The 25772-nt window shown below is 36.3% G+C and overlaps 2 protein-coding genes across 10 annotated transcripts in view; one reads left to right on the top strand and one right to left on the bottom strand.

Moving 5' to 3' along the window:
* Positions 1 to 7389, top strand: part of LOC145994802 (stomatin-4-like) — a 45171-nt gene extending 37782 nt beyond the window's left edge. For all 6 annotated transcript variants that reach the window (XM_083131106.1, XM_083131103.1, XM_083131104.1 and 3 more), the window contains 2 exons: positions 1318 to 1482; positions 2462 to 7389. In XM_083131106.1, coding sequence (XP_082987232.1) covers positions 1318 to 1482; positions 2462 to 2679 — 383 coding nt within the window. In that variant the 3' untranslated portion in view covers positions 2680 to 7389. The remainder of the gene's footprint in view (positions 1 to 1317; positions 1483 to 2461) is intronic.
* A 5219-nt stretch (positions 7390 to 12608) lies between these two features.
* Positions 12609 to 25772, bottom strand: part of LOC145995253 (uncharacterized) — a 39198-nt gene continuing 26034 nt past the window's right edge. For 2 of the 4 annotated variants that reach the window (XM_083131825.1, XM_083131827.1), the window contains 5 exons: positions 21831 to 21856; positions 21164 to 21197; positions 18078 to 18154; positions 16481 to 16647; positions 12609 to 13336 (listed from right to left, as the gene is read on the bottom strand). In XM_083131825.1, the coding sequence (XP_082987951.1) occupies positions 13080 to 13336; positions 16481 to 16647; positions 18078 to 18154; positions 21164 to 21197; positions 21831 to 21856 (561 nt within the window). In that variant the 3' untranslated portion in view covers positions 12609 to 13079. Of the gene's footprint in view, positions 13337 to 16480; positions 16648 to 18077; positions 18155 to 19510; positions 19659 to 21163; positions 21198 to 21830; positions 21857 to 25772 lie in introns of all 4 variants that reach the window. The other 2 variants (XM_083131823.1, XM_083131824.1) reach the window with 1 other exon arrangement.

The raw sequence follows: 25772 nt of genomic DNA, 5'->3' as shown, positions 1-25772 counted from the left end.
TCTCAGTGCGTAGATATTTAGTAATTTGTGTACTAATGACAGTCTTCACTTCCAGGAGGGGGGGAATTCTGATTCGCATTGGTCATCATTAAACATCCTCTTTAGACATAAAAGAAATCTTTGTGGGTTATCTTCAAGTGATGCGAGGGATTCAGAATTAGCATGGTTTCAGTGTAGATTTGGGTTCTATGTGTGGTCTCAGAATACTCATGTGCCACGATTAGTTTCCAGGGTCTTTGAGGTAGTAAAGATCTGTTAGTGGGTCAGGGAAACAAGCATAGTTCTTTGTTATAACGTGTGAATTATTAATTTTGAGTGGCTTGCAGAGTAATCGTTAGTAATACCAATTAAATTAAAGAATATTTAAGGAACTGCACATACGTGAATTATATACAGGGTGTCTCAAGGAGTGGTATATCTCTTAATGAATGATGACACATAGGTTGTGAACATCAGTTTATTAAAGGTCAGCATACAACATATAGTAATGATAGATTTAAGTTAAGATTCGGTTTCATTGGCAAGTTGTGTGAATTTCACAATTAGTACTTTTAATTTGGAGAATTTTCAGCTGTGGCTCACCTGTCATAGCTGCCTATGCTACTGGCGAGGCGAATAGGGATGGGTTTGTCAGTTTGGTATTTAGTTTGGAAGTTTAGGGGAAAGTTTGGGAGATAGATAGGGGTCCCTTATCACGCGGTTGAATGTTGGATAAACCCTCCACTGTTAGTTCGTCTCAGGTGGGTGGTCACCGGTCCTATACACAGGCCGAAATCTCAGGAAAAGTTGTTATGCTTTTCCCAGGAGACTCGAACCTGCATGCATTCCATAGCCAGATCCCAATGCTTGCACCGTAGACCACGGCATGGGACACTTTTACTAGCATAGTTACTCTCTGTTACTTTCTTTGTTACTTTTATTCTAATAATGTTCAAGCCATTCAATCCCCTTCCATCCTCCCTATATATGGCAACCAATAGCGAAACACTCCCTTCGAAACAGGGGTAGTGAGAGCTACAAAATACCCATCCACACCTTCATATCAGCTGACCACCCACCCACTAGACCTGGGTACATGGAGTGTTCACTATTGATAACATCCATCATGTTCTTTGTGATTTGAACTATTTATATACACTATTTATTTGAACTGTACTCTGCCTCTGAATGGTTTTCCCTGTTGTCATGTTGTGTTTTATTCTAAATTTTATCTAGTAATTAAACTTCACAAATAATGAAATGTCACATGTTACAATCTGTGCAATATTTTCCTTATCACTTTATACCTTACAAATTGTGTGTGTTTTATTATTGCAGGTTCTTGCCCCTCATCAGCTAATAATGAGATGTCTGTGCTACGGACTCTTCTAGAAGATCTGATACATCATCTGCATTTGTCCACTGCAGAGGGAAGAGAGGAAATATACAAGCTAACTATAATTGGGGAAGAATCTGCAGTATATTACTTGAAAATAGGACATGGTAAGTTATTCATGATGAATAAGGTAAACCTGATTTAGTATTACCTACGTGAAGTATCATGTTTCCGCATTGCACAATTGGATAGTTTTTCTGATTAATACGAAGGCTCAGTGCTTTCATTCACTACGGATACGCAGAAACACTATACTTCACGTAGGTAATGGTAAGTTATATACATAGTCCATTTCCTCTTGTGAGTTTGTTTCACTTTTGTGTGTGTGTGTGTGTTTGTAATTGGATGCTGAAATTCAGTGAGTTGACATATGCTATAATTACATGTTTTTATAAACAAGTACAATTTCACTAAGTGTCGTTTGTTGAATTTTGCATCTAATAATTTGCATAGCAATCTTGCCTTTATAGGCCCTTGTTGCAATCAACTTTTGTCACATATTTTATATATGTTTGTAATCACATTAGTGTCAGGGTTGCTACGCATCTGAAAAACAGGAATATGCCATGGAATTTTGCAGATAATCTGGAATTTATGTGCATTTTGGAGTCTGCAAGCGAAAAGTTGCAAAATGAACAAGTGGTTCATTTCCACTTCCAGATTTGGTTCTTGTGATTCCACTCTCCAAAAAGATTCAGTTCAAAAACTTGTTCCTGTCGTCCTTATGACTCTGAGTCTGGTACACAATTATGGTTCCTTTGAATTTCAGTTGTACGTAGACCGTCAGTAATATACTTAATTTTCACTTTTTATGCTAGGTTTTAGAAAGAATATCAAAGTAAAAGTGGTGCCTTGCTGGAGGAGTACCCAGAGTGTACTTCAAATTTTAAATGAAAAAGGGTGTGATATAGTGATTTAAAATATAGCATTTTGTATTTCCCTACATCATTACCTTTCATATGAGTGCAAGCTGTTCTTTAATGTTTTATAATTTAATTGAAGGTGCAATTTTAAAATATATTAAATTGGGATGTTGTTGGCTGGAATTTTCCAATTAGGACTTTATATCTTCCTTCATATTTTCAGAAAATCAACTCTTAGAAGGTGAACAAGCACATCTAGAACCTGATGTGTCTGTTGTTGTTGGCCTGGAGGACTTCTGTGCAATAATGAAAGGCACACTCCCACCACTGCAAGCGTACATCAATGGGAAACTTACGGTCCAAGGAAATGTCCAGCTCTTAATGCAGTTTGAGAAATGCTTTAATCGAAGCTCAAACCCTTATGAAGTGTTCACTGTCTAATTTTGTTTTTACTTGTCATAAGTGTATAGTTTGAATCACACAAATGCATACAGTTGCTCACACATAGGGTTACCAGACGTCCTCTTTTCCTGGACATGTCCTACGTTTTAGCCTGATGTCTGGCTTCCTGGAGAAATTTAAAAAATATCACAAATGTCCTACATTTTGAGCGTTACAAAATATTAATTAGGAAAATATGTGTTTCAGTTAATCAATGAAAAATCATGCAAGTTACAAGTTTATGGGCTGCACTCCTAAACTCAATAGTGACATTTATTTTGATTCAATCTTACCTTACCTTACCATCCGGCGCTACAGCTCCTGTCGGGCCATGGTCTCCTCCACTATGTCCCTCCATTTCTGTCTGTCCTGGCATTTCTGTTTCCATCTTGTTACTCCTATCTTATTTAGGTCCATGCATACTTCTTCCTTCCATCTGCTTCTAGGTCTTCCTTTCCTTTTAGTTGAATATAGCTTACTCTCTATTATTCTTCTCGGCATGGCATCTTTTGGTAGGCGATATACATGTCCTATCCAGCTGATTCTCCTGGCTTTGATAAAGCGAACTATATTTTTATGTTTTATTAGTTCCTCCAGTTCGAGGTTGTATTTTATTCTCCATCCTGTTTCTTCTCTAGTTGGTCCAAATATTTTTCTTAATATTGCTCTTTCAAATACAATTAGCCTTCTTTCTGTATCTTTGGTCAATGTCCAAGTTTCGGCTCCATATGTTACTACTGGCCTGATTAATGTATTATATATTTTCATTTTTGTTGTTCTTGTTATTATCTTACTTTTCAGCAGATTTCTATTTGCATAATATGCTCTATTTCCTGCTCTAATCCTTCCTTCCACACATCTTCCTATGTTATTTATTTCATTTATTTGATTTCCCAGGTATTTGAATTCATGTACTACCTCGAACTTCTTATTACCTATCTCTATTTCTTTTCTTCTTTCTGGTTTTCGTGCTATTTTCATATATTTTGTTTTATTTATATTTACTTCTAGGCCCATTTCCTTAGTATAGTTCTCCATGTCGTTAAATACTTGTGTTAACTTGTTCATAGATCTTGCAATGATTGCTATATCATCTGCATAAGCGCAAATTTGTGAGCTTTTATTAAAGATGGTACCTCTTTGGTCAATCTGTTTAATGGCATCATTCAATGCTATATTAAATAGTGTAGTCGACAATCTGTCCCCTTGTTTTACACCTTTGTCAAATGTAAACTCTTCACTGAGTTGTCCTTTTACTTTTACTCTTGCTGAGGTATCCATCAGAGTCATCTGTACAAGTTGTCTTATTTTTTTGGGTATACCAATTCTTTCCATTGCTTTAATTAGTTCTTCTCTTTGTACACTATCAAAGGCCTGTTTAAAATCTACAAATAGCATATGTAGTTCACTCCCATGTTCATAATGTTTCTCTAATATTTGTCTAATTACAAATATTTGGTCTATGGTGCTCTTTTTTTCCCGGAATCCTGCTTGATACTCTCCAAGGATCGGTTCAATTATTTCCTGTATACTTTTATTTAATATGCTCGAGAATATTTTGTATCCAACATTTAGCAATGTTATTCCTCGTCTGGTAGTTCCTCCTTTCTCCATATTTTACTAATCAGCTCGTGTATTTTCTGGTATAGTTGTGTGCCTCCATGTTTAATCGTTTCAGCTACCATATTATCACTTCCTGGTGCTTTGTAATTTTTTCAATCTCCTGATTGCTTTTGTTACTTCATCTAACGTTGGTGGTTCTATTGTTTCTTCTTCCTCTTCTTCTGTTTCCCGTTCTGTATTTCCGGCTTCTATTCCATTTTCTCTTCTTGACAGTATTTCTTTGAAATTTTCTGCCCACCGTTTTCTGATCTGACTTTCTTCATACAGCATTTCTCCATTTTTATCTTTACATTCTTCAATTTCTGGTTTATATTCTTTTGTAAGACTGAACATGGCTTGATAGAATTTTCTTCTCTCATTTTTTTTTATCTAGTTCCTCTACTTCCACTAGTCTTTGTTTTAAATATTGTCTTTTCTTTTGGATACATATTCTTTTAGCGGCTCTTCTTAATTCTGTGTATCTTGCACAGTTACTTCTAGTTTCTCTCTGTAACTTCTTATTTCTTGCTTCATTCTTCTTCTGGATGGCCTCTTCGCATTCTTTATCAAACCATGGTTTTCCATATTCTCTTTTCTTTTCTCCTATTTTCTCTTCAGCTGTTTTTAGTATTATTGATTTTATATTTTTCCATTCTTCATTACTATTCCTCTCTTCTATCTCTTCTGTTTGCTCAGTAATTTTTTCATTAATGGTGGCTCTAAAGGTTTCACACACCTCTCTTATCTTTAAATTTCTCTGTGTCCCATCTTTTTCCTAACATTCTTTGTTTTCTTCTGTCCACTTTAACAATTTTTAATCTTATTTTTGCTCGCACCATGTAGTGATCCGAATCGATGTTAGGTCCTCTCAGGCTCCTGACATCCATTATCGATGACCTATATCTTTTATTGGTAAGAATATGGTCAATTTGGTTTACTTCTTGGGTTCCTGGAATCTTCCAAGTTCCTAAATAAATGTTTTTATGAGGGAAAGTGGTACTACTTATTATCAAATTATTTCTTAAAGCAAATTGTATTAGATATGCTCCGTTTTCATTACTTATGTTGTGGAGAGTATGTTCTCCGCTAGCCTTATATGTGGCTTCCTCCTTCCCAATTTTAGCATTAAAATCACCGATAATTAAAATCTGGTCATTTTTGGCTATTTTCTCATATGTACTTTCTAATAATTCATAAAATGTCTCTTTTTCTCTATCTTCTTTTTCTTCAGTTGGTGCATGTATTGACAGCAGAGTTAGATTTCTAAACTTTCCTTTTATTCTCAATCTACAGATTCTCTCATTTATTGTTTCTATCTCCAATATTGTCTTGCTGGTTTCTTTCTGAATCATAAAACCAGTTCCAAATAATCCAGTTCTTTCTCTGGTTCCACTATATATCATGGTAAACTCTGGTTTTCTTATAATTCCACTTCCCTGCCACCTTATCTCCTGTAATGCCATTACGTCTATCTTATATTTCATCATTTCTTGTGCCATTTCCATCATCTTTCCTGCTTGTAGCATAGTTTGGGTATTCCATGTTCCAATCCTTATCTCGTAGTCCTTTAAAAGTTTGCCAGGTTCATTTCCTTTATATCTTCCTTTCCGAGGCATAGTGTTTGGTTTCTGAACCATTTTTTGTTTTATGGGGCCGGGTTGTTAGCCCTGCGCCCAACCCCCAACCTGGAGGACCAGGTAATTTTCTGTTGGGGTGTTCTTCCCCTAGCCTTTGCCAGTCCCCTGGCTCCTGCAAGGCAGCAGTGCTGATTTTGGTCCGCCCTGGCTGTGCCAGTACTGTATATATCTATATAGCATTCCCCTATCCGCCACCTGGGGAGGCGCCTGGTTGGAGATCAGCAACTCCTGGCTGGGATTTTGATTCAATCATTGCCCAAAAATCATCCTGCTAGAACAAAGATGGAAGAAGCAATTAATGAACAAAGTTTTGGGGCCACATTCTGATATCACTGTTTAATGTATGAGAAGAATTTCTTGCATTGGAGTTTATATATAATGGAACAAGGTGTTTACCATTCTTATTTTGATTGTAAAGCAGAGGTATAGAGAACAAAGTTATTGAATTAGAAACCAACCAAGATGAAACGTCTGGATCTATTTCAAGTTACGTTAATTGCTGAATATTTGTTTGCCATTCCAGGGCAAAATGTAAATGTTGGGAGACCACTTTCATTAATATCAGTACAACAGACTGATGAGAGAAATAAATTTTTCATAAAGTCTGCAATAGGTTTAGTACTGGTTCAGTGTAATTTGAGTTTTGACTGTTCAGTCTCTCATAAGTTTATTTTGACTAAACCTGAAATTTTGATAAAAATTAGCTCCTCTGAGAAGTGTGTGTACCAGTTAAAACTGTATAGTAAGAAGTGTATTGTTTAGTTTTGATTACAAGTGTGGAAATTTTGCATTTAAGAAACCATATTTCTCCAAAAATGAAAATATGTCAGTTTTAAATTTCTTTCTAACATGTTCTAGAAGTGTGAAATATTTACTGTGAATGTTTTGTGTCCTACATTTTGGGACATGTCCTACTTTCCCTCCTATAACGATCTGGTAACCCTACTCACACAACCTGTTTCTCATGTCTTGAACAACAAAACAAATGATAGTTCATGTCATAAAAAGGAACAAGTTGCAGGTTGTTTCTGCTGTTTTTTGCATTCCAACGAAAGTACATTGTGCCATGTGGTAGAGTTGAAAGATTTGGCAAAGTCAGGACTTCTCATTATGAGTGTTCCATAATTCGGACACACAATTGTAAATTACTGGATTGAGTCCTGTTTGTGTAAACTTTTTCACTCAAAATGAATGCTATTGTGAAGACAAAATAACAATGGTATGAGGCTTGAGTGACTTTCAAAACGATCATCTTTTTCATTCTCGATCTCAGAAGTATTGTGTCGTTTTAAATTATTTTATTCTCTCTGTTATGCGAGTGTGCATCTGTTACTCATATTTAAAAAAAGGTAAAGTGCTCCCCTGTGCTTTGCACCATGCCATGAAGGCTTTAAATTTTATAATGTATTTATTGATCATGGAGTTATTTGTTAAATATTTTATGTGTACTGTTTATAATAAATTGAAAAATCTTTGACCTAACATGTTTTAATACTGTATAAGTTTACCATGTGTGAGCATAATTCGAATTCTGCATAGACTTGTATGGCATATTTAAGACATGTCGTTCTTTACAAAACCTGATATATTCAGTTTGATATTACACCAATAGAGATGCATAGGAATGCTGAACTTACAAGAAAAATCATATTTTACCCAAAACCAAGTTTGCTTTTTTAATGAAATTTGAGATTTAAATATTTAAAATAAAGAATACTATGTGCAATACCACCAGTATACTGAAACCACAGGCAAAAGGACCTGTGCAGAACCGCGTGCCGTGTCCTGTGCATCGTACTCGTGGAGAGGAAGGGTAGAGTGGAGCAGACTTCCTTATGGCTAGAGTTGAACGGATGGAGGGGAAGATGCATGATGGCTTTTGGCTGAAGGTTCTTCTGTTTGTGGTCGCAATACATTTGTAATCAATAAGAAAGCTCAAATAGTTTGTGGTCCCGGCTGCATCTTAACCATTTAGACTAAAGGTGCTGCTGATGCTGGAAAATATTAATTTCTTGAATTGCCAGGAAGATGCTTCCAATTTGGTATGAATTTTGAAATCTCTTTCATATTACAAATATTCCTGCACCATTGTAAACAATAACAAAGTTAGAGGATGTAAGAAAATTTTGAAGTAATTGATGTACATATTCTTAATGTGGTTAATTTTCTTCAAATTTGGAGGAAGAAGGGAAACTTAATGGCATGTGAAGGCTATTCAGTAATAAACTTCCAATTGGCTGATTTAAAAAAAGAGAAAAAAATATTAGTCTTTCTGCATTAGTAGACTATTGGTGCTAGTGCACATGCTCTGACTGAATGAATCCAATGGTTGCTTGATTGATTTAGTTTATTTTACTGTACTTTTACGCTACTTCTGGCTAATCGTGAACATAGGGATGAGTGATTATATGATGAAATTGATGAATGGACACTCACAAACAGCCATGCCCAGGCTGGGATTTGAACCCGGCATCATAGCGCAATGCAGTAGCGGCTTATGCCTATGTGCACATTCGCATATGCACACCCAAATAAATCTGTAATGCAAATCATTATTATTATACTTATTCATTGAACTCTATCTCCATCAAGACATCAAGTTCCCACGCTGCTTCACCAAGAGAGGTGGTGGAGAAGCATGCAATCAGTGATATCAACCTGCGTAGACCGAGGCACGCTCGAACAATGCGAGTTTCGTTCCCTCTGACGCTGTTGCAGCAGTTGCGTAGAGGACACTGATTGGGTCTTCTGCCTAGGGTGCTGTGTCTGAGTATTTTGCATCATAAGGAAGCCCATGAATGCAGCGGTTGATGTGTTAGCAAATGTAGTGTTACAAACACATTCCATTCGAGACAGTCTGACTGAATCGAAGGAACCCGTACATCATTGCAAATTGAGGGATTTTTTTTAGAAAAAGGAAGTTTCGATTGTATATTGTCCCTCTCATCCTGTTACGAGCATGGCAGGGGCAAGAAAAAAGGGGATGGGGAGGAGGCCGACTGAAAGCGAAACTAGTGTTTTAAGCATATCTGGTATTGCCTTTGCTTAGTGCATCTTGGCCAAAATAAAAGGTCCCTTTGGTGCAGTAGTCGAATTATCAACTCGTGCGCAGGGAGCGTACATCAATCAGTCAGCTGTTTTGCATTGTGTGCCTGTTACTGTGATGCAAAATTGTTTAGTGCTGTCAAAAGGTCGTTCCTGTTTCAGTGCAAAATGTTTGATTTCATGATGAATAGGGAAACTGTATATAGCAAAATCTTAATAATTAACGTTGTTGAATTTTTGGAGGTAAGCTAGCTACAAAGCCTGTAGCAACTGCAGTAATATATGGATACGGCGGAAGGAAAGGAAAAATTCTGAAGTACGAATTAAGGCAGTGTGGACTGAGTGAGTATTGTAATTTTCTTTTAAGATTTATTATTCTCTTGATTTGCTTGGTTCGATAAGTCTGTCATTAGAAATAAACAACAGCTCGATAGATTACAACTGACTTCCTGCATGTGATAGTGGGCTTCTTTGGTGTACGCCAACGTTATTATTCTACTTGTTCATTAATATCAGCGGAGTGGGGAAGGAAGTTTTTAGAAAATATTTTGCAAATCGACAATAATATTGATATTGATTGATTTAGTGTTTCAAGAATTTATATTGTAGATGGTGGATAATTTCCGAAATATTTAAATTTGTAAAGAATCCGTAAAAATCATGACATATAATTCTGTTATAGCCTCATTTTCAGTGAAAGGTGATCAAAACTTGGGTTGCCAATACGTTTAGCATCATTATGTATGCAAAAACGGGTGTGAGTATTTGACAGGGGTGGTACAACACTTCTTCTGGATGCGAGACTGAAGTGCACACCCATTGAGCCAGACAACCAGCTGCCACTGGCGCAATGTGCTAACCTCTCAACCAAAGAGGCCAACATGAGTTCAATGGTAAAATTGAGGTAGAATGGATAAGTGAAACAGATTCCGTGAAAATCGTCTGCTCGTGAAACAAGATTGAAGTTTCATGTGTAGTAACTTAAACAGCAAAATGTGTTGATTGGTCAGTTCAGCCATGACAAACAAAAAAGCAAGTGGTAATGAATAAAACAACTAAATGTATGCAAACTAAATACTTATCTGAATCCTACACCATTGTTCTGCATATGCTTTCACAGGGTGGTCCAAATAAAAGTACTCATAGTGGCCCGAATGTAAATTGGGCCAAACTGTGTCTTTGGACTGAGGGTGGTAATTTCCAACACGTGCTGTAGGCAATGTTTTGCACACTATTGCAATAAATAAAACTGTGCTTACTTGATCTTTTCATTTTGTACGGTTTTGTTTTAGTAACTGAGTAATTTTTATTTGGCCACCCTCTATCTACCTCACCTTTTGCATGTAGGTTCGTCTCCTTGAGCTATATTCCTTTTCCAGAATGTCTGGAGTAAAAGAACGCATCCTGCATGCACGTTCCGGTGTGTGCCTCGTCCAATCAACGCACGGAGGGGAGGAGAAGCTGAGGAGGGGGCGACTCGACTGGTCATTCGCGGTCCAGTAGTTCTGTGGGAATTCTGCATTCAGGAGAGCGCCACATAGTTTGGCCCCACCCACAAGCTTTTGCCTCTCCACGTGGCTACTCCAGACATTCCGGAAAAAGAATATAGTCCATTCTTCCATGGTCAGACAGTATGTACATGCAAATGTTTCATACATACCACATTAACCACCCAAATTGAGGCATATCATATTGAGGTTTGAGCTTGTGCAGTCCATGTGGTCAGCCAGTCATTGACTCCATCCATGAGGTCATTGTTGGTTTTAGAGAGCTGAGTAACCAGCCAGACATTCTTGGTGACGAGAAGTTACACACCATTCCCTGGATAGCAGTCCTAGACATTTTCCAAAAGTTGTAAAATTGTGAAAGACGTTTTGAAGACACAATTTGGTCATTTTTTTTCCTGGTTTATCAGTCGCAATGGGAATAGTCAGGCAAAGCCAGTCGTAGGTGGCAGCATGATAGTTGTTTCCTTGGGATTCAGACAGGCAACTGTTCTCCCACTTAAATACATGGGGCGTTTGATGCTGTATGTGCCATTATTTTATTAAATTGCACATTTAATTTGATTTTAGCCTAAGAAATTGTGGGATCATCATAGATGAAAAATAATCAGTGCTTTAAAACTGGGATTTTAAAAAAGATTATCATTGACAACAGAAAAAGATATTTGAACTCGAAAATTGTTAAAATTTGCATACACTTTTTTAAGTCACTTGCAATTTTAACAATTTAAAAGCTTTATTGTTTTGTTAAAGAATAATGCATAATAATTCCATATGGCTGTACTTTTCTTTATACAGCTTCTGTTAATAATTGTTTTTTTTTTAAAGTGTGTCACACTTTTTGAGATGGTTAGTAAAAATGATCATCTGATTTATGTACAAGTCATTTTTTTTAAGAAAAACATTACTTTTATATTCTGTTTCACATTTTGCAACTTCTAGGTCATTCTTATTTATAGGAATTATAATTTTGTGCATAAGCAAACACTATTAACCCATTTGAGCTACCTTGTTGTTGCACTTGTATTAATTATATTATATACATTAATTCTTACCTTCACAAGAATGTCATTTTCAGAAACTTATGGCTTGCTGCAATATGTAGAAGGTTTATCTTTATTGTAGATTTAAATGGGAAACTCTTCACATCAGTGACATAGTGTTCCAATATAAAAGCTGGAACAACCAATTCATGAATGAGAAACTGGTGTGACACCACCACCAAAAAACTTTGCCAGTTAACAGCCACATTGAATGTCATTGCTGACACCTCTTACCCTGAAGATGAATATCTGACTGACTACTCAGCACTTTGAAACCAATGAGGACTTAATGGATGGAGTCAACAATTTCTAAAATAACCCTCATGTGACTTTTATGGCTGTGGTTAGAGACATACATATTTTGTTCTTGACTGAAACACAAAAGTGAAATAATAAACTATAATGTTCACTTTTCATGTTTTTGAAATGCATTTTCCTACCATATTTTGACATGATATCATGAGAAATGAACTGAAAAATGCAAAATAAACACTTAAACACAAAATTTAGTTTTTTTTACCGACGCAGCACTGTATGAAGTCTGAATTATCCTGCGAGTTATGGAATTCACAGAAAATTGATTAATGCTGCTGTAAATATTTGAGGAGCAAAAATGAATTCCATTACACAGGAATAAACATAATACTCTGATAACTACGTAAAATGTACTATTAGAAATAAATCTTTACTTTGTGCATTAAGTGTAGTTTTTTAAAATCAAATTTATGGTTATATTCACCATTTTAACTCCGTTATACCATTTTATATACAGTGGAACCTTGATTTTACGTTTTCCAGGGGACCAAGCTGAAAAAACTTAAAATGCTGGAAAATGTAAAATCGAAGAAAATTTTATAGCATTTTGCTCTATTGGGACCGTGAATATTGAATGTATAATGCTGGAAAATGTAAAACCGAGGAACGTAAAATCTGGGTTTCACTGTACAGCTTTTCATCCTGAAATATGCCCAGTTTTGTACCGAACTCTCAATATTTTATTCACCATAAATATGTAGCTCTAGCTATGGTTGTTTTTCACATGGCCCATATTTATTTTGTAATCTGTAGAAGGAAAAAGAAATAAAGCAAATGAGATATTTCTTTTAAACTCACAAGCTGATGTTTTATTCCTTAACAATCCATTGAGGTCATTTGCAAATAATGCCAATCACATTACATTAAAGTAACCATTTCTTCACAAATTTCTCAGTCAGTACCATGTTTTGGTCCCGCTAACAGTAATAATATATATTCATAAACAATTTACTAAACAACTCCAAAACAAAAACAATTTCAGAACATTTACATGCTGTTCCTTTTTTTTATATCTGATCACAACCATAGTTTCAGCAGCATTTGCAACCTGACGTTTCCAATCACAATATGATGATAAACGTCATTCTTCATCACAACACAAATCTCATCATCTCTGAGCGAAACACAATATTATTTTACGTACTATTAGCAAGTAGTGCACTTAGGGTTTAGGGGGCACAGCAAGTACATGATATTTAAGCTTCTTGATGCTTTTACTGGAAAATTTTTTTTCTTTAGATATGTTTTTTTTATCACCTGGAATTCTGCATTAGAGTCTGTCCAGTTTCTCGGAGAGCTCTTGAGGTTAGTCTTTCGATTTCACATATTAATTGCTCTGTTTCAACATCTATTTCCGAACCGAAAGTGTCCTCGCCGCAATTGTCCCATTCTAGTGAGTTTGGGGTAGAGGTTCTAGATCTCAGCATAGCACTAGAGTCAACAGTCCGATCCAGTGACAAAAGGTCATCCTCCGTACCTGAGTTTAACTCTGTCGCCTGATCAGGAAGCTCTGAAAATGGAAGATGAGATAAAATACAATGCAATAAGACAACATTTATACAATAGAAGGAATTTGCTTGTGCATGACGCATGCTTAATTTAGCATGCAACCGTGTATTGTGGAAACCGTTGTTTCTCATCTCTTGACGGAGGACCATAAGAGTGTGTTCCGTAGGATCTGATTTGATGGATGCTTAATGGTAAAATTGTGTTTAAAAGTTACTCTATTGCACTGAAATATAGTTATACAAGTTTAATGTTTGCTTTAAAACAGGAAACTAAATGATGCAATGGGCTTAAAACCACCACTGCCCACAGTTCACCTTCTAACGATGCATTAGCCAGGATTGAGACTTTGCTTTCAAATGGGTGGAAAGACTTTTGCCATCTAGGAGTTAACAGACAATATTGTTGAGAGAAACTCCCGGTCCAACTCCCCCTCCTGATGCCCATGTCTGCTGTATATTTACACAGAATATTGATTTTCTGTGCTGATGAACATTATGAAAGATACCCATTCCGAGTAAGTCTTTAAATTTTAATTTTACCCGTTACAAACAGTTCATTGATATTTGAAAGTATTTCCGAGAAGCATCCAAATCATTTATATATCCAAATGTTTGCAATAAATTGCTTTTGAAGATATCTGATTTAGGCAATTATGGCCTTAGCATAAGTATTCATTATATGCCTCATAAGATCTATTCAAATACACACAATCACCCAATTAGGAATTGTAACTTTCCTGGCAATGTGATTCGAACAAGTATTCTCGGGTTATCACATTAGATGCTAACATTCACTTAACCTGGCTGATAACCCAAGAACACTTGTTCGAATCACCCAATTGTTTTAGAAATCATGTGTTTCTTGAAGTATCCAATAGTATATAGTATCCTGATCACTGCCGCTGTTAGAGGTGTGTGTGGCACAGGGTCTTACAAAAAAATGTTCACTAACTACAAATACCATTCAACAATGCATGAATTGAGCGAAAGGGCTAATCTCACGGCTCATCCTGTTGGCTTCTTTGCTACAATGATCCTGTTTCCACAGAGTATACTAACGTCATGTTATCTCATGGAAAAAATAATCATCACTGGCAATGGCTGCATATACTGACATGATAAAATATGTTTCCAACCCCTCATAGCACTGAAACGAGACCTCAACTCGCAAGATATATATATACGATCAAGAAAAGAGCTCAATGGGTAGAGCATCTGGCTACCATGTGGGAGACCAGGGTTCGAATCCTGTGGCAGATGATCTGGACCAGATATTTTCCCAGTCATTTCCCTGTTTCTGCCCAGCTCTGAGGCCCATCCAGCCTTATATCAATGAGTACCTGGGGGAGTAAAGGCAGGTGGTGTGATGCTGATTACATCATCCCATCTATGGTGGAGATCAAGAATATGTGGAGCTCTACCTTCCCATCACTCCATATCCCTTCATGGCATGTGTCCACATACACAGGGATGCCTTTTACCTTACCTTTTTTACTTTGAAGTTCTCTGCATAGTGTCAAATTTTGTCACACAGAAAAAAATGTAATAATTATGCAACACTAATAACTGCTGCTTTAAATATAGAATTTTCATAAGAAATGTAAGTTGTCCATATTTTCACTTTTCAAAATGTAATGGCCTTGCAGATATAGTTCACACAGTGCTTCACATTTCCTAATGGTAAGTTGGTAACCCTGTTCACGGTTCACAGTATTTTCTTAAATGAAAGTAAAATACCAAAGTCAAAATGTTTGACTTCCCCGATTGTGCAGCACCATTCTCCTGCCTTGTAATAGAGGAGTGCCCTGGTTTATTTTTCCAGCAGACACACATTTCACATGTTTTGGATCCCAGTTTCAATTGCAGGTCCAGTTACTATTAGCTTATATGAGTATAAAGTGGGCTTCAAACAAACTTGGGCTGGCCCCCATGGCAGAGTGGTTAGCACATCGTGCTATGATGCCAGGGATCCGGGGTTCAAATCCTGGCCTGGGCATGGATGTTTGTGAGTGTTCACTCATCAATTTCATCATATCATCAATCATCCTCATCGTCGCAAATTAGCCAAAAGTGGCACAAAAAGCGAAGTAAAATAAAGCAAATCAATCAAACAAGCTTGGCAAAAATAAATTAATAATAGTAATAATGCAGGGAGGGGCAAGCAAGGTATTATCCTCTTGACACTGTCTAAATTGGAAATTGTGGTGTTCCCATTGTATGCCTGTGCCAGTCTAACTTAGGTGTATATACAGTCTTGTCACAAAAAAATAGCACCTCTCTTAAAAATTGCATGTTTAGCGTGATTTAATAATAACAATAACACATACTTGACAGCCCTCGAAGGGCCTTGCCCTATCTCACAACTGCCAGTCTCCCTCCCACAATCCTACCTAGAGATGTGGAGATCTTCAACCAGTAATGGGGTGACGTGGGATCAGCACGTCGAACCCTCGGCCGTATAGGATATATCAGAGACTCGGTTATGCTACTCATTCATAGTTTCCCAATTTACTCACAATGGTGGTTTGCCACCGGTCCTATACACAGACGAAAACCCAGACACTTAACCCAGGCAGACTCAACCCAATGCCGTTCCACAGTCAGAGTCCAAAGCACAGCGTATTATACCATATAGCAACGGAGGAGGACGATTTAATAATAATCATAATTTTTATCCACCCTGTATGCTACCATGGCTCCACCCTTGCTCTTGTCTGGTTCACAAGCTCAGAAGAAAAGAAATTGTTTTCTATATCGTCCAGTTGCCGGAAGATCACATAATTCATAGCAAAACACAAAAGCAGTGGTGCTATTTTTTTTGTGACTGACTTATTATTAATCCCAGTGCAATATGTTGTTACTGAAATAAACTAACATATATATAAAAAAAAGATATTCACCTACCATTCAATTTTTGGAGAAGAGCCATGGCTTGCTTTGAAGTTACTGGACATTGAAAATTATAAGTACTAGTAACAGCAGTCAATATGACGAGCATGCTCCTCCTATTTTATAGTTGAATACAATGTGAATGTCACCAAAATTGCTCAAGTTAATTTGTTTTGCATTGCATTTTATTTTACCATTCAATGAGCAAGTAACACTTTGTTTTTTGGTACTAAAACAATCTAACTTCAAGTCCTCACCTTCGTTTTCCCACTCCAAATCTAGTGAACTTGGAGGAGTAGACATTGTAGCAAATCTATCCCTCCTAGGGAAGCTAGCACCGGAACTTAGTGACCCCTGGGTTTGAAGAAGTGCTCTTGCAGCTAGAGATCTGGCATCAAGTGGTTGGATGTGAACCTCATTGTCTCTGTACAAAGAGAACCAAGTGTCAGATATATACATATGTGCATACACATGTGAAATCAGAAGAATTCTATTCTCTTCATACAATTGAGACTAAAGCAGGTCCCCTGAAAAACACAAAATCCACTATAAATGCTTATAGCTCACATTATTTATAAAACTTGTTTGAGTTGGTACATCTGAATGAATAATAATATCTGTGTGTACGCATGTGCAGATTTTTGGTGATAGACTTTTCACACTGGCAAAATAAAGAACAAAATTAATATTATACTCTGTTTCATCTATCTCTGGAGCAAGACCACACATAGCGGCAGAGAAGTGGGGGAGGGGGAATCTAGTGGGCTTAGCGAAGCAGTACACGCTGCTCGAAGGCTGGTAACCACAGTCACTTTCCCCCTCCACGCAATCCCATTCCCCCTCATGTATTCATTGGTGGAGCCATCTCTCATCACTTCTTGCGCAGAGAGTTGTGTTTGTTGGCTTGCTCCAGATATAACCAAGACAGGGTACAACTGTCTGTGTCAGTAGTTAAAGCATGAGCCCCAGACATATGCTGCAAGTATTGTCAATGTCTCGAAGGTCAGAAATGTTCTATTCTCATGGAGGGAGTCAAAGCATCGCGTTTAATGTCTGAAATTTCGCATGGTTCCTCCAGTCAGTAAAGGTTTCTCTAAGAAGAAAAATGGATCATAAATTGCACATGGTCGTGAATACTAATGGAGCATCATTTTCTTATCTTCAAGACAAGTTTCCACATAGAAGTGAAGCCAAGGTTAAAAATACAAGTAGTATATTTGTTGGGCTACAGATTTGCAGACAATTAAAGAATTTAGAAGCTTGGTTCCTTTCAGGAAGGTGTAAGCAGAAACTTTCTTGGAACCACAAAGCTAAGAATTACAAAAACTCATAGAAAATATGATGTCATAATATGTTCTTGAAATTTATGTTGTTGTTTTTTTAAATTCCTGTCTTGTCCCCCGCCCCCAAGACAATTGTGGTTCCTGTGTGACTAGCTTAAGAAATGCTTCCATCCATCTAGCACAACTGTTTTTCTTCTTTTTTCTTCACAATTCGAACCATTAATATGCTAAAATACATAAGGCATTCTCATATTTGTTACAACTTTTCCTCACAACAATTCAGGAAAATCTTTGAACAGTAGAAGAAAATATTATTCATGAAGTTGATGTGTAACGTTTAATACAAAAATCTCATTTTGTAAAATTTAGAAAACTCATGGAACCTTCCCCCCCCCCGCCCCCCAAGCTTTTTGAGCCAACAAAATTTTTACTGTAATTATTTTGTTGGAATACTAACTAAACACACACACACATCTTCATGACACCCACGTTTATCTTCACATGCTTGAAGTTTGGCAGATATACATAATAAATACTGACAGTCACATCAGAAAAAATTAAATTCACTTACAAAAGTTCTTCACTCTTGGGAGTCCATTGAATGCTTGTCTCCTCTTCTAGCTCTAAAAGCACTTCCCGATGTGATTGCTAAAATAACAAGAGCAACTTGTAACAATCGATATATTTTGGATACAATCACAAATATTTTTTTTGTGAGTTTTACATGAAAATAAAATGAAATGGGAGTGTATTGAAACATTTTTTTTAAACAAATTTTAAATTGAATTGTGTTCTCATTTGAATGGAGAATTTTATTACGCATACTAATCTCAAACTTAAACCACATTTGGCCTAACCTGTTTCTGTTGCTGTGCTTGCTGACTGTTGGCATTTCCAACAGAAACTGCATGATGATGTTGCTATCTACTATCAACCCCATGTTGGGAAAAGTCACGTTACAGAGAAGCTACCTGTGAATGCACAAATGTACGCACAGCACACTAATCATTGACCGACCTCTGTGGCATAATGATGCAAGGGGTCTCGTGTTCAACATTAGCCATTCCTACAAAAATTGTGCAAAATGAAATTCTCTAATCTAATATAGGTACGTACTATAGACACTAAAAAGGTAAGGATTAAACTATTAGGTGGCAACACATTGTTTGTAAATGCTTTTTCCCTGGTTTCCTCTTATTCCTTTCTGCCCAGCAGACTACTTTTTTCCATGTTTAATTGTATTGGCATGGGAACTATTGAGCGATGACAGAAATGGTAACAGGTTGAACCAAATGCAGTTTAAACATGAGTTAATAAGTACAGTGCCTGCCTGCATTTAGTTATTTATGCCCCTCAAACATGTGCCCATGTAGGGGCTTGCTTGGTTACCACTTGCCTGGGAAATCAGATGAACTCAAGCACATTTGGTAGCGTTCCAAGTTTCTCTTCGGTAAACAGAATGTAGAACACTGCAATAGAGCTCTGATCAACAACATGGTATTGAGAGCAGATTCATGTCATCAGATCATGGCACCTCTCTGCCTGCCATGAATGTCTGCATTTGCTTTCTTACTGGTGGATGTTTTGCGTTGAAGAAATATTTATATTTGCATCTGTGAAGTTTGCTAAGATGATACGTGAAAAACCAACAAATGTTGAGTGTTGATAAGTTTTTTAGTGTTATTATAATGTTGCAACATTTGTACTCTTTAGAACAAAGAATTTCTATGTATGGTTCTTATGTGAAACAAACTTGTGCTGATGTGTGAGGAGGCGATTGTAAGTGAACTTTCTCAAAACATATGAAAAATGTGTGGTTCCAGCCACTACATGGGCATGCATTTGAATGGCACAATAACTAAATGAAGACACTAGTATTTCACATTGAACTAGAAAAACAAACCAAACAATCAACTTTAAAATTTGGCTCTATTATAATTGTAGAAAATATAATATACAGCACAAAAATTTAGACAAATGTAAACAGTTTGTGTTGTTTTATACCTCCAACATTTTTCTTTCATCCTCTTTTTGCTGTTCATCTGTCAGTACATGCAATTTTCCTTGAATTACCAGTTGTCTCTCCCTCTCGGTGACATACTTGTTCCTTGGAAACTTTCTATTCGGAGGTTGTTCAAGCACCACTGTAGCACTATGAAATATAAATCTGGAATCATATGATTTTCAATGGATATTTACTGAACTCTCATCATTTACTTGTTGAATCCACATGGTTTGTTTGATATCTCGTGTAGGTAATGAATAAGCTTATCAAATTAGTTAAATATAAATTGTAGGGTCCACAATCTGACCACCAAGTTGTTGTTTGGACAACACGACGACACATCCATGCCTTACCCAAGCTCTGTGCAACCAATCAATTAGCACTCTAATCTTTGGTGAGAGTGCGATTCGATCTCTGGTGGGTACTCCAAAATTGTGGTGTTAACACAATATTGTGAGCACACTTGGGGACTACTTGAAAGCAATATTTTCAGAAAAGCATCACCCTATTGACAGCCCTCGGTGAGCTGTTGTGCCATGGACTTTAGTTTTAGAGGTTGTGTCACATATTATGCACCATTGAATTTGTTTCAAATGAGCAAGTAAATGTGGAACAAAATAAATAATGAAGATCCGTAATACCTGATGTGTTTTATTAGTGACTTTAGCTTGTTTTTGCCATGTGTTCTTGCTGGTTCTCAAACTGTCCTCATTTGCACCTGTGAGTGGGTTTGAATGTTTAGTATCTCCTTATTCCAATATGAAAGAAGCAGAAATCTGGTAAAACATGCACCTTGATTTGTAATTTGTGTGTGTGACGAGTAAAATCAGTGTACTTTCTTTCTTATTTTGGTTATTTTACATTGCTTTCCTACCTCTTGTGTTCACTGCAACAACGAGGATGAACGATGAACTGTAGGCTTGGTGGCTGAACTCGTTAGCTTGGTGGCTGAACTCGTTAAGTGGCCTGTGGCAGAGTGATTAGCACATTACGCTACGTCGCCAGGGGTCCCGAGTTTGAATCCTGGCCTGGGCATGGATATTTGTGAGTGTCCATTAATCAATTTCATCATATCATCACTCATCCCCATCTTCGCAAATTAGCCAAAAGTGGCACAAAATGCAAAGTAAAATAAAGCAAATCAAATCGTTAAGTGGCATACTTTTTGACTCACCACTGAACTTCCCATATTTCGAATCCCAGCCTGGGCATGGGTGTTATTTGTGAGCATCCCTTCATCAATTTCATCCTATCATCACTCATTCTCATTGTTGCGATTAGCCAAAAATGGATGAAAAACAACGTTAAATAACAAAACTACTAATACAATTGATGAAATGGATGATGGGACTTACACGATGACACATCCATGCCTTACCCAAGAGTTCAAACCTGGAACGCTTAGCCTTGTAGAGTGTTGTGCTGACCACTTCACCATGGAGGCTGGCTAGATTGCATTTCTGCTGTTTTGCAAGTACCTGTTCCTTTTTACTTTCCAAATCTTACTACTGTTGAGCTCATTCATGAAGCTTTTTATTACCAATACATAAAAACTTAAGCTATTATTAAAAAAATATCCTGAATAAATAAGAAGAGAAATGCTGGAAAATAATTAAATTTCATCTCACTTTGATTTATAACATTACACTAACCTTTTTCCATTTCATAGATAGAAAGGATGATATACTAGATCCATGAATGCACAAAGAGAAATTCAAAATTAATATTCATAGTTCTATGAATTGTATATGCTCAAATAAATAATGTAGCCAATCAAGTATATACATTGAGCAAATTATAAGTGCAACATTTATATTGAACATAATTTCAAAGAGTTTACAAAAATCTATTTTTATGGAAAGTGTTTAAAATATTGCATAACTATAAGTTGTAACATCAACTTTGACATTATTTCCCACAAAAAATATTAAATGATTTTAGAACATGAAAGACTGTATTCTGAACACTGGCACTTTTCTGAATCATATCATTACTTTCTGATTAACCAAAGGCAAAAAATTTGCTATCAATTTGCTATATTGACAAACCACAATATCTAAATCAAATCTAATCATATTAGTGCAAATTAACCTCAAGTCAGTGAACTTGCCACAGGACATATAACATAAGTTATCAAACTAATTTTCCTCATTTTCAACTTTTCACAGGTTGCAGTTATATTAATATGGACTGTTATTTCATACCTATATTTGACTAAATTATTTGTATAAGAAATAAACACAATGACTGATACTTCTCTGATAGACACACATGAAATCATGTTTCTTCTTCTGATGTTGGTTACTGCCTTTAACATACCTTTTAGGTTTCTCTCGAGTTGGTGTCTGTAAGAAAAAAATTGTAATAATATGTCATTAATTGTTAAAGGTAAATAACATTAGCTACTTATAGTTATACCAGTATCAAGTTACCCTTATTGGAAATTTTTTTTGTAAACTAGAGAGGCCATAAATGTAACGACTGTACATAGATGACCAGCATTCATTCTTGTTTCTATACATACATATGGACATTTTAATTTGAATCCTGTGCAATTCAAATCCTGCATCCGATATTCATATTCTGTATCTGATGTGTGAATCCCAAATCTTGGATTCAATATCCAAATATTCCTTATCTGAATACATTAGGATCTCATATCTGAATCTTTGAGATTCAGGATCCACAGATCAGATGAAGATTCACATCCACTCCCTAGTTTGAATCTCTGATAATTTGTTACACAGTTTCTTTTTTAAATATATATATATATATATATATATATATATATATATATATATATACAGGCAAGAACGGTGTGGTAGGTGGTATATGGTAGCTTAGCTGTGGAAATTTTAAATAGGTAATAAATAGTAAGGATCATTTCTTTTGTATCGTTCCAGGGGGTGAAAAGTGAAAATGACAACCAATAATGAAAAAGTGCAAACTCTGTGGTGGTATGCAGAATTGTGATCCATTATTGCAGTTCAACGATGGAGAGACCCTCCCAATGCCAAGAGAATTAAGGCGTGGAAAGCAGCATTTCTAGAGACAGGATCTGTCGCTAAGAGGCGTGATGGTGGCCGATTACCAACATCAGAGGAAAACGTTCAGCGCATTGCAGATGCATTTGCACGCAGTCTCAAGAAATCCGTTCGTACGGCGTCACGTGAGATTACTCTCCCAAATATTGTGTACGAAAGGATTTCTTGCAATAATGGATCTCAACTCTGCATACCACCACACAGTTTGCGCTTTTTCAGCATTGGTTGTCATTTTCACTTTTTACCCCCCGGAACGATACAAAATAAATGAATCCTTACTATTCATTACTTACTTACTTAGTTGCGTCCTCTTCTACCTGCCGGTGTCGAGGGGTTACAGAGAGTTCTCCAGACGTTTCTGTCCATCGCCTTTTCCTGTGCCTCTTTCCATCTTATGCTTCGTTTCTCCAAAATCTCTTTGACACTCATATTCCATGTCTTTCTTGGTCTTCCTTTTGGTCTTGTTCCTTGTGGACGTGCTTCCCATATCTGCTTTGGCAGTCTCGTCTCACTCATTCTGCTCAAATGGCCGAACCATCTAAGTTGATTACGTTCAACTGTTTCTTGTAGTGGCTGAGCATTTAAAGATTGCCGAATGGTTTGATTCCTTATCCGATCTTTCCTGGTTTTCCCACTTATTCTTCGAAGATACCTCATTTCCATTGTTTGTACACTTTGCAGGTGTTTTCCAGTCAATGTCCAATTTTCACTGCTATATGTAAGTGTTGGTATATAAATTGTTTTGTATACAGTGAATTTTGTTTGGGTAGATATTTCTTTTTTGCCTATAAATCCTCGGTTTATCATTTGATATAGCTTTCCTGTCTTCATGATTCTATCTCTTATTTCTTCCTCTTATTTTCCTTGACTGTTTATAATTACTCCAAGATACTTGAAATTTGTCACTTGTTCTAAAGTTTCGTTATTCAGTTTTATCTTATGGTTTGTCTTTTCTCTGCTGATTATCATTGTTTTAGTTTTCTCCGTATTTATTTCCATATTCTTCTTCTTTAATTCTTCATTAAGAATATTTAGATTATATTGTAAACTAGCCTGTGTATTAGCTATTAGTATAATATCATCAGCGTATATGAGCTCTGTTAGTTTAATTGATTTCATATTCCAGTATCCTACCTGAAATTGTTTCATTTTTATATGGCATTCCTTTATTACTTCATCTAATAGTATTATAAATAGATATGGTGATAGTATATCTCCCTGTTTAACTCCTGTTGTTATTTCAAATTCCTCTGACTGGTGGTTTCTCGTCCTCACGTAACATCTGCATCCTTTGTACCAATTTTGGATTGCTTTTATTAGGTTTTTATCCACTCCTTTCTTCTCTAAAGATTTCCATATCTCATTCCAAGGAACTCTATCAAAAGCCTTTTGTAGATCTACAAAACATACATGTGCCTTTTTATTGTATTCTATTGTCTTGTCTGTTATTTGTTTGAGGGTGAAAATATGGTCTTGTACACTTCTTGCTGGTCTAAAGCCTGCTTGACTTTCTTCCAATTGCTCTTCGACATATTTTCTGAGTCTATTCTCCAGGATTCTTGAATATATCTTCCCTGGCACACTGAGCAATGAGATTCCCCGATGGTTTCTACATTCTCTATTATCCCCTTTCTTGAAGATTGGGATTATTACTGATATCTCCCATTCCTTCGGTACAGTTTTCTTTTCCCATATAACATTCAGTAGGTTCAAAAACAGTTGCTCTCCAGCATTTCCCATGTATTTAAGCATTTCTGGTGTTAAACCATCATGTCCACTAGCCTTACCTTACCTAACTTCATTTTCTTTAATGCTGCTTTTAATTCTTCTACTTTGATATCATTTATTTCCTCTTCTTCATCCTCCATTTCTATATCTTCTGTTCTTTCGTTTCCTGTTTGAACCTCCGTCCTGTTAGTTTGTGTTTCATCCTTCAGCAATTCTTCGAAGTATTCCTTCCATCTTTGCATGATTTCTTCTGGTTTTGTTCTTAGTTTACCATCTTTTCCTTTTATGTATTTTAATGGGCTTTCTTTATCTTTTCTCAAGGTCTTTAAAACTTTGTAGAATAGTTTTTGATTTTCTCGGCTGTTCTCTTCCATACTTTCCCCAAATTTTCTCCACGAGTTCTTTTTAGCCTCTAACACTTTCTTTTTAACTATATCCCTTTGCCTCCTATACTCTTTGAAGCTTTCTAAATCATTAATTGATAGGTACTTTTTCCACAGTATTTTCTTATGCGTGACTTCTTCTTTCAGCTCATCTGTCCACCATGCCGTTCTTTTCATTTTGTTTCCAATGTATGTTGTCCCGCAGCTTTCCTCTGCAGACTGTAGCAAAATCTTCTTAAATTCATCCCACAATTTATCTACATCTCTTTCTTCTTTTTCATGTTTCTCTTGTATCTTTGCTTCTATTAGTTGCTGATATTTTTCTTTAACTTTTGTATCTTTTAATTTGTATGCCTTTATTCTTATTTTATTTTGCTTTTCCTGTCTTCTTTTTCCTTTAGTTTTTAGCACTCTACTTCTTTGTACTACTCTTTCCATTATTAATAGTTTATGGTCGCTCCCAATTTCCGCCCCTCTTTTGACTCTGGCATCTCTTATCTTTCTCATTGTATTTCTCTCTACTATGAAATAGTCAATTATAGATTTTTCCCTTCTTGTTGGTTCTTCCCTGGTGTATTTATGGATTTCTTTATGTGGGAATTTAGTATTTACCACTACCATGTCGTTTGTTACACATAATTCTAAGATTCGTGTACCATTATCATCTAATGTCTCTTCTCCATGTTGTCCTATTACCTGTCTCCATTCTTCCGTATTGTTTCCTACTCTTCCATTTAGATCTCCTACTATCAATACTTCTTCCTTTCTTTCATCTATGATTTTCTGTAGTGAATCATAGAACATGTTTTTATTCTCTACTGTATCATCTTCATTTGGACCATAAACTATTATCATTACTATATTTTCTTCTTCTTCTTTAATGTTAACAATCATTATTCTCTCACTTATGAATTCCCAATCTATTATATTGTTTTTCTTTTCTTCGTGGATCAGAAGTGCCACCCCTCCTCTAGCTCTTTCCATTCTCGGTACTCCACTATATATCAGTACATATCCGTCATCTAACTCAATTTCTCCATTTCCTTTTTCTTGGTTTCAGTTAGGGCTAAGTATTTTACTTTGGTGTTCTTCATTTCTTTTACTAT

The sequence above is a fragment of the Lepisma saccharinum genome, chromosome 11 (assembly GCF_977018435.1).
Source record: "Lepisma saccharinum chromosome 11, izLepSacc3.1, whole genome shotgun sequence".
NCBI lineage: Eukaryota > Metazoa > Arthropoda > Insecta > Zygentoma > Lepismatidae > Lepisma > Lepisma saccharinum.
The sequence above is the reverse complement of the archived record's forward strand: the minus strand, read 5'-3'. Positions and strand labels throughout refer to the sequence as shown.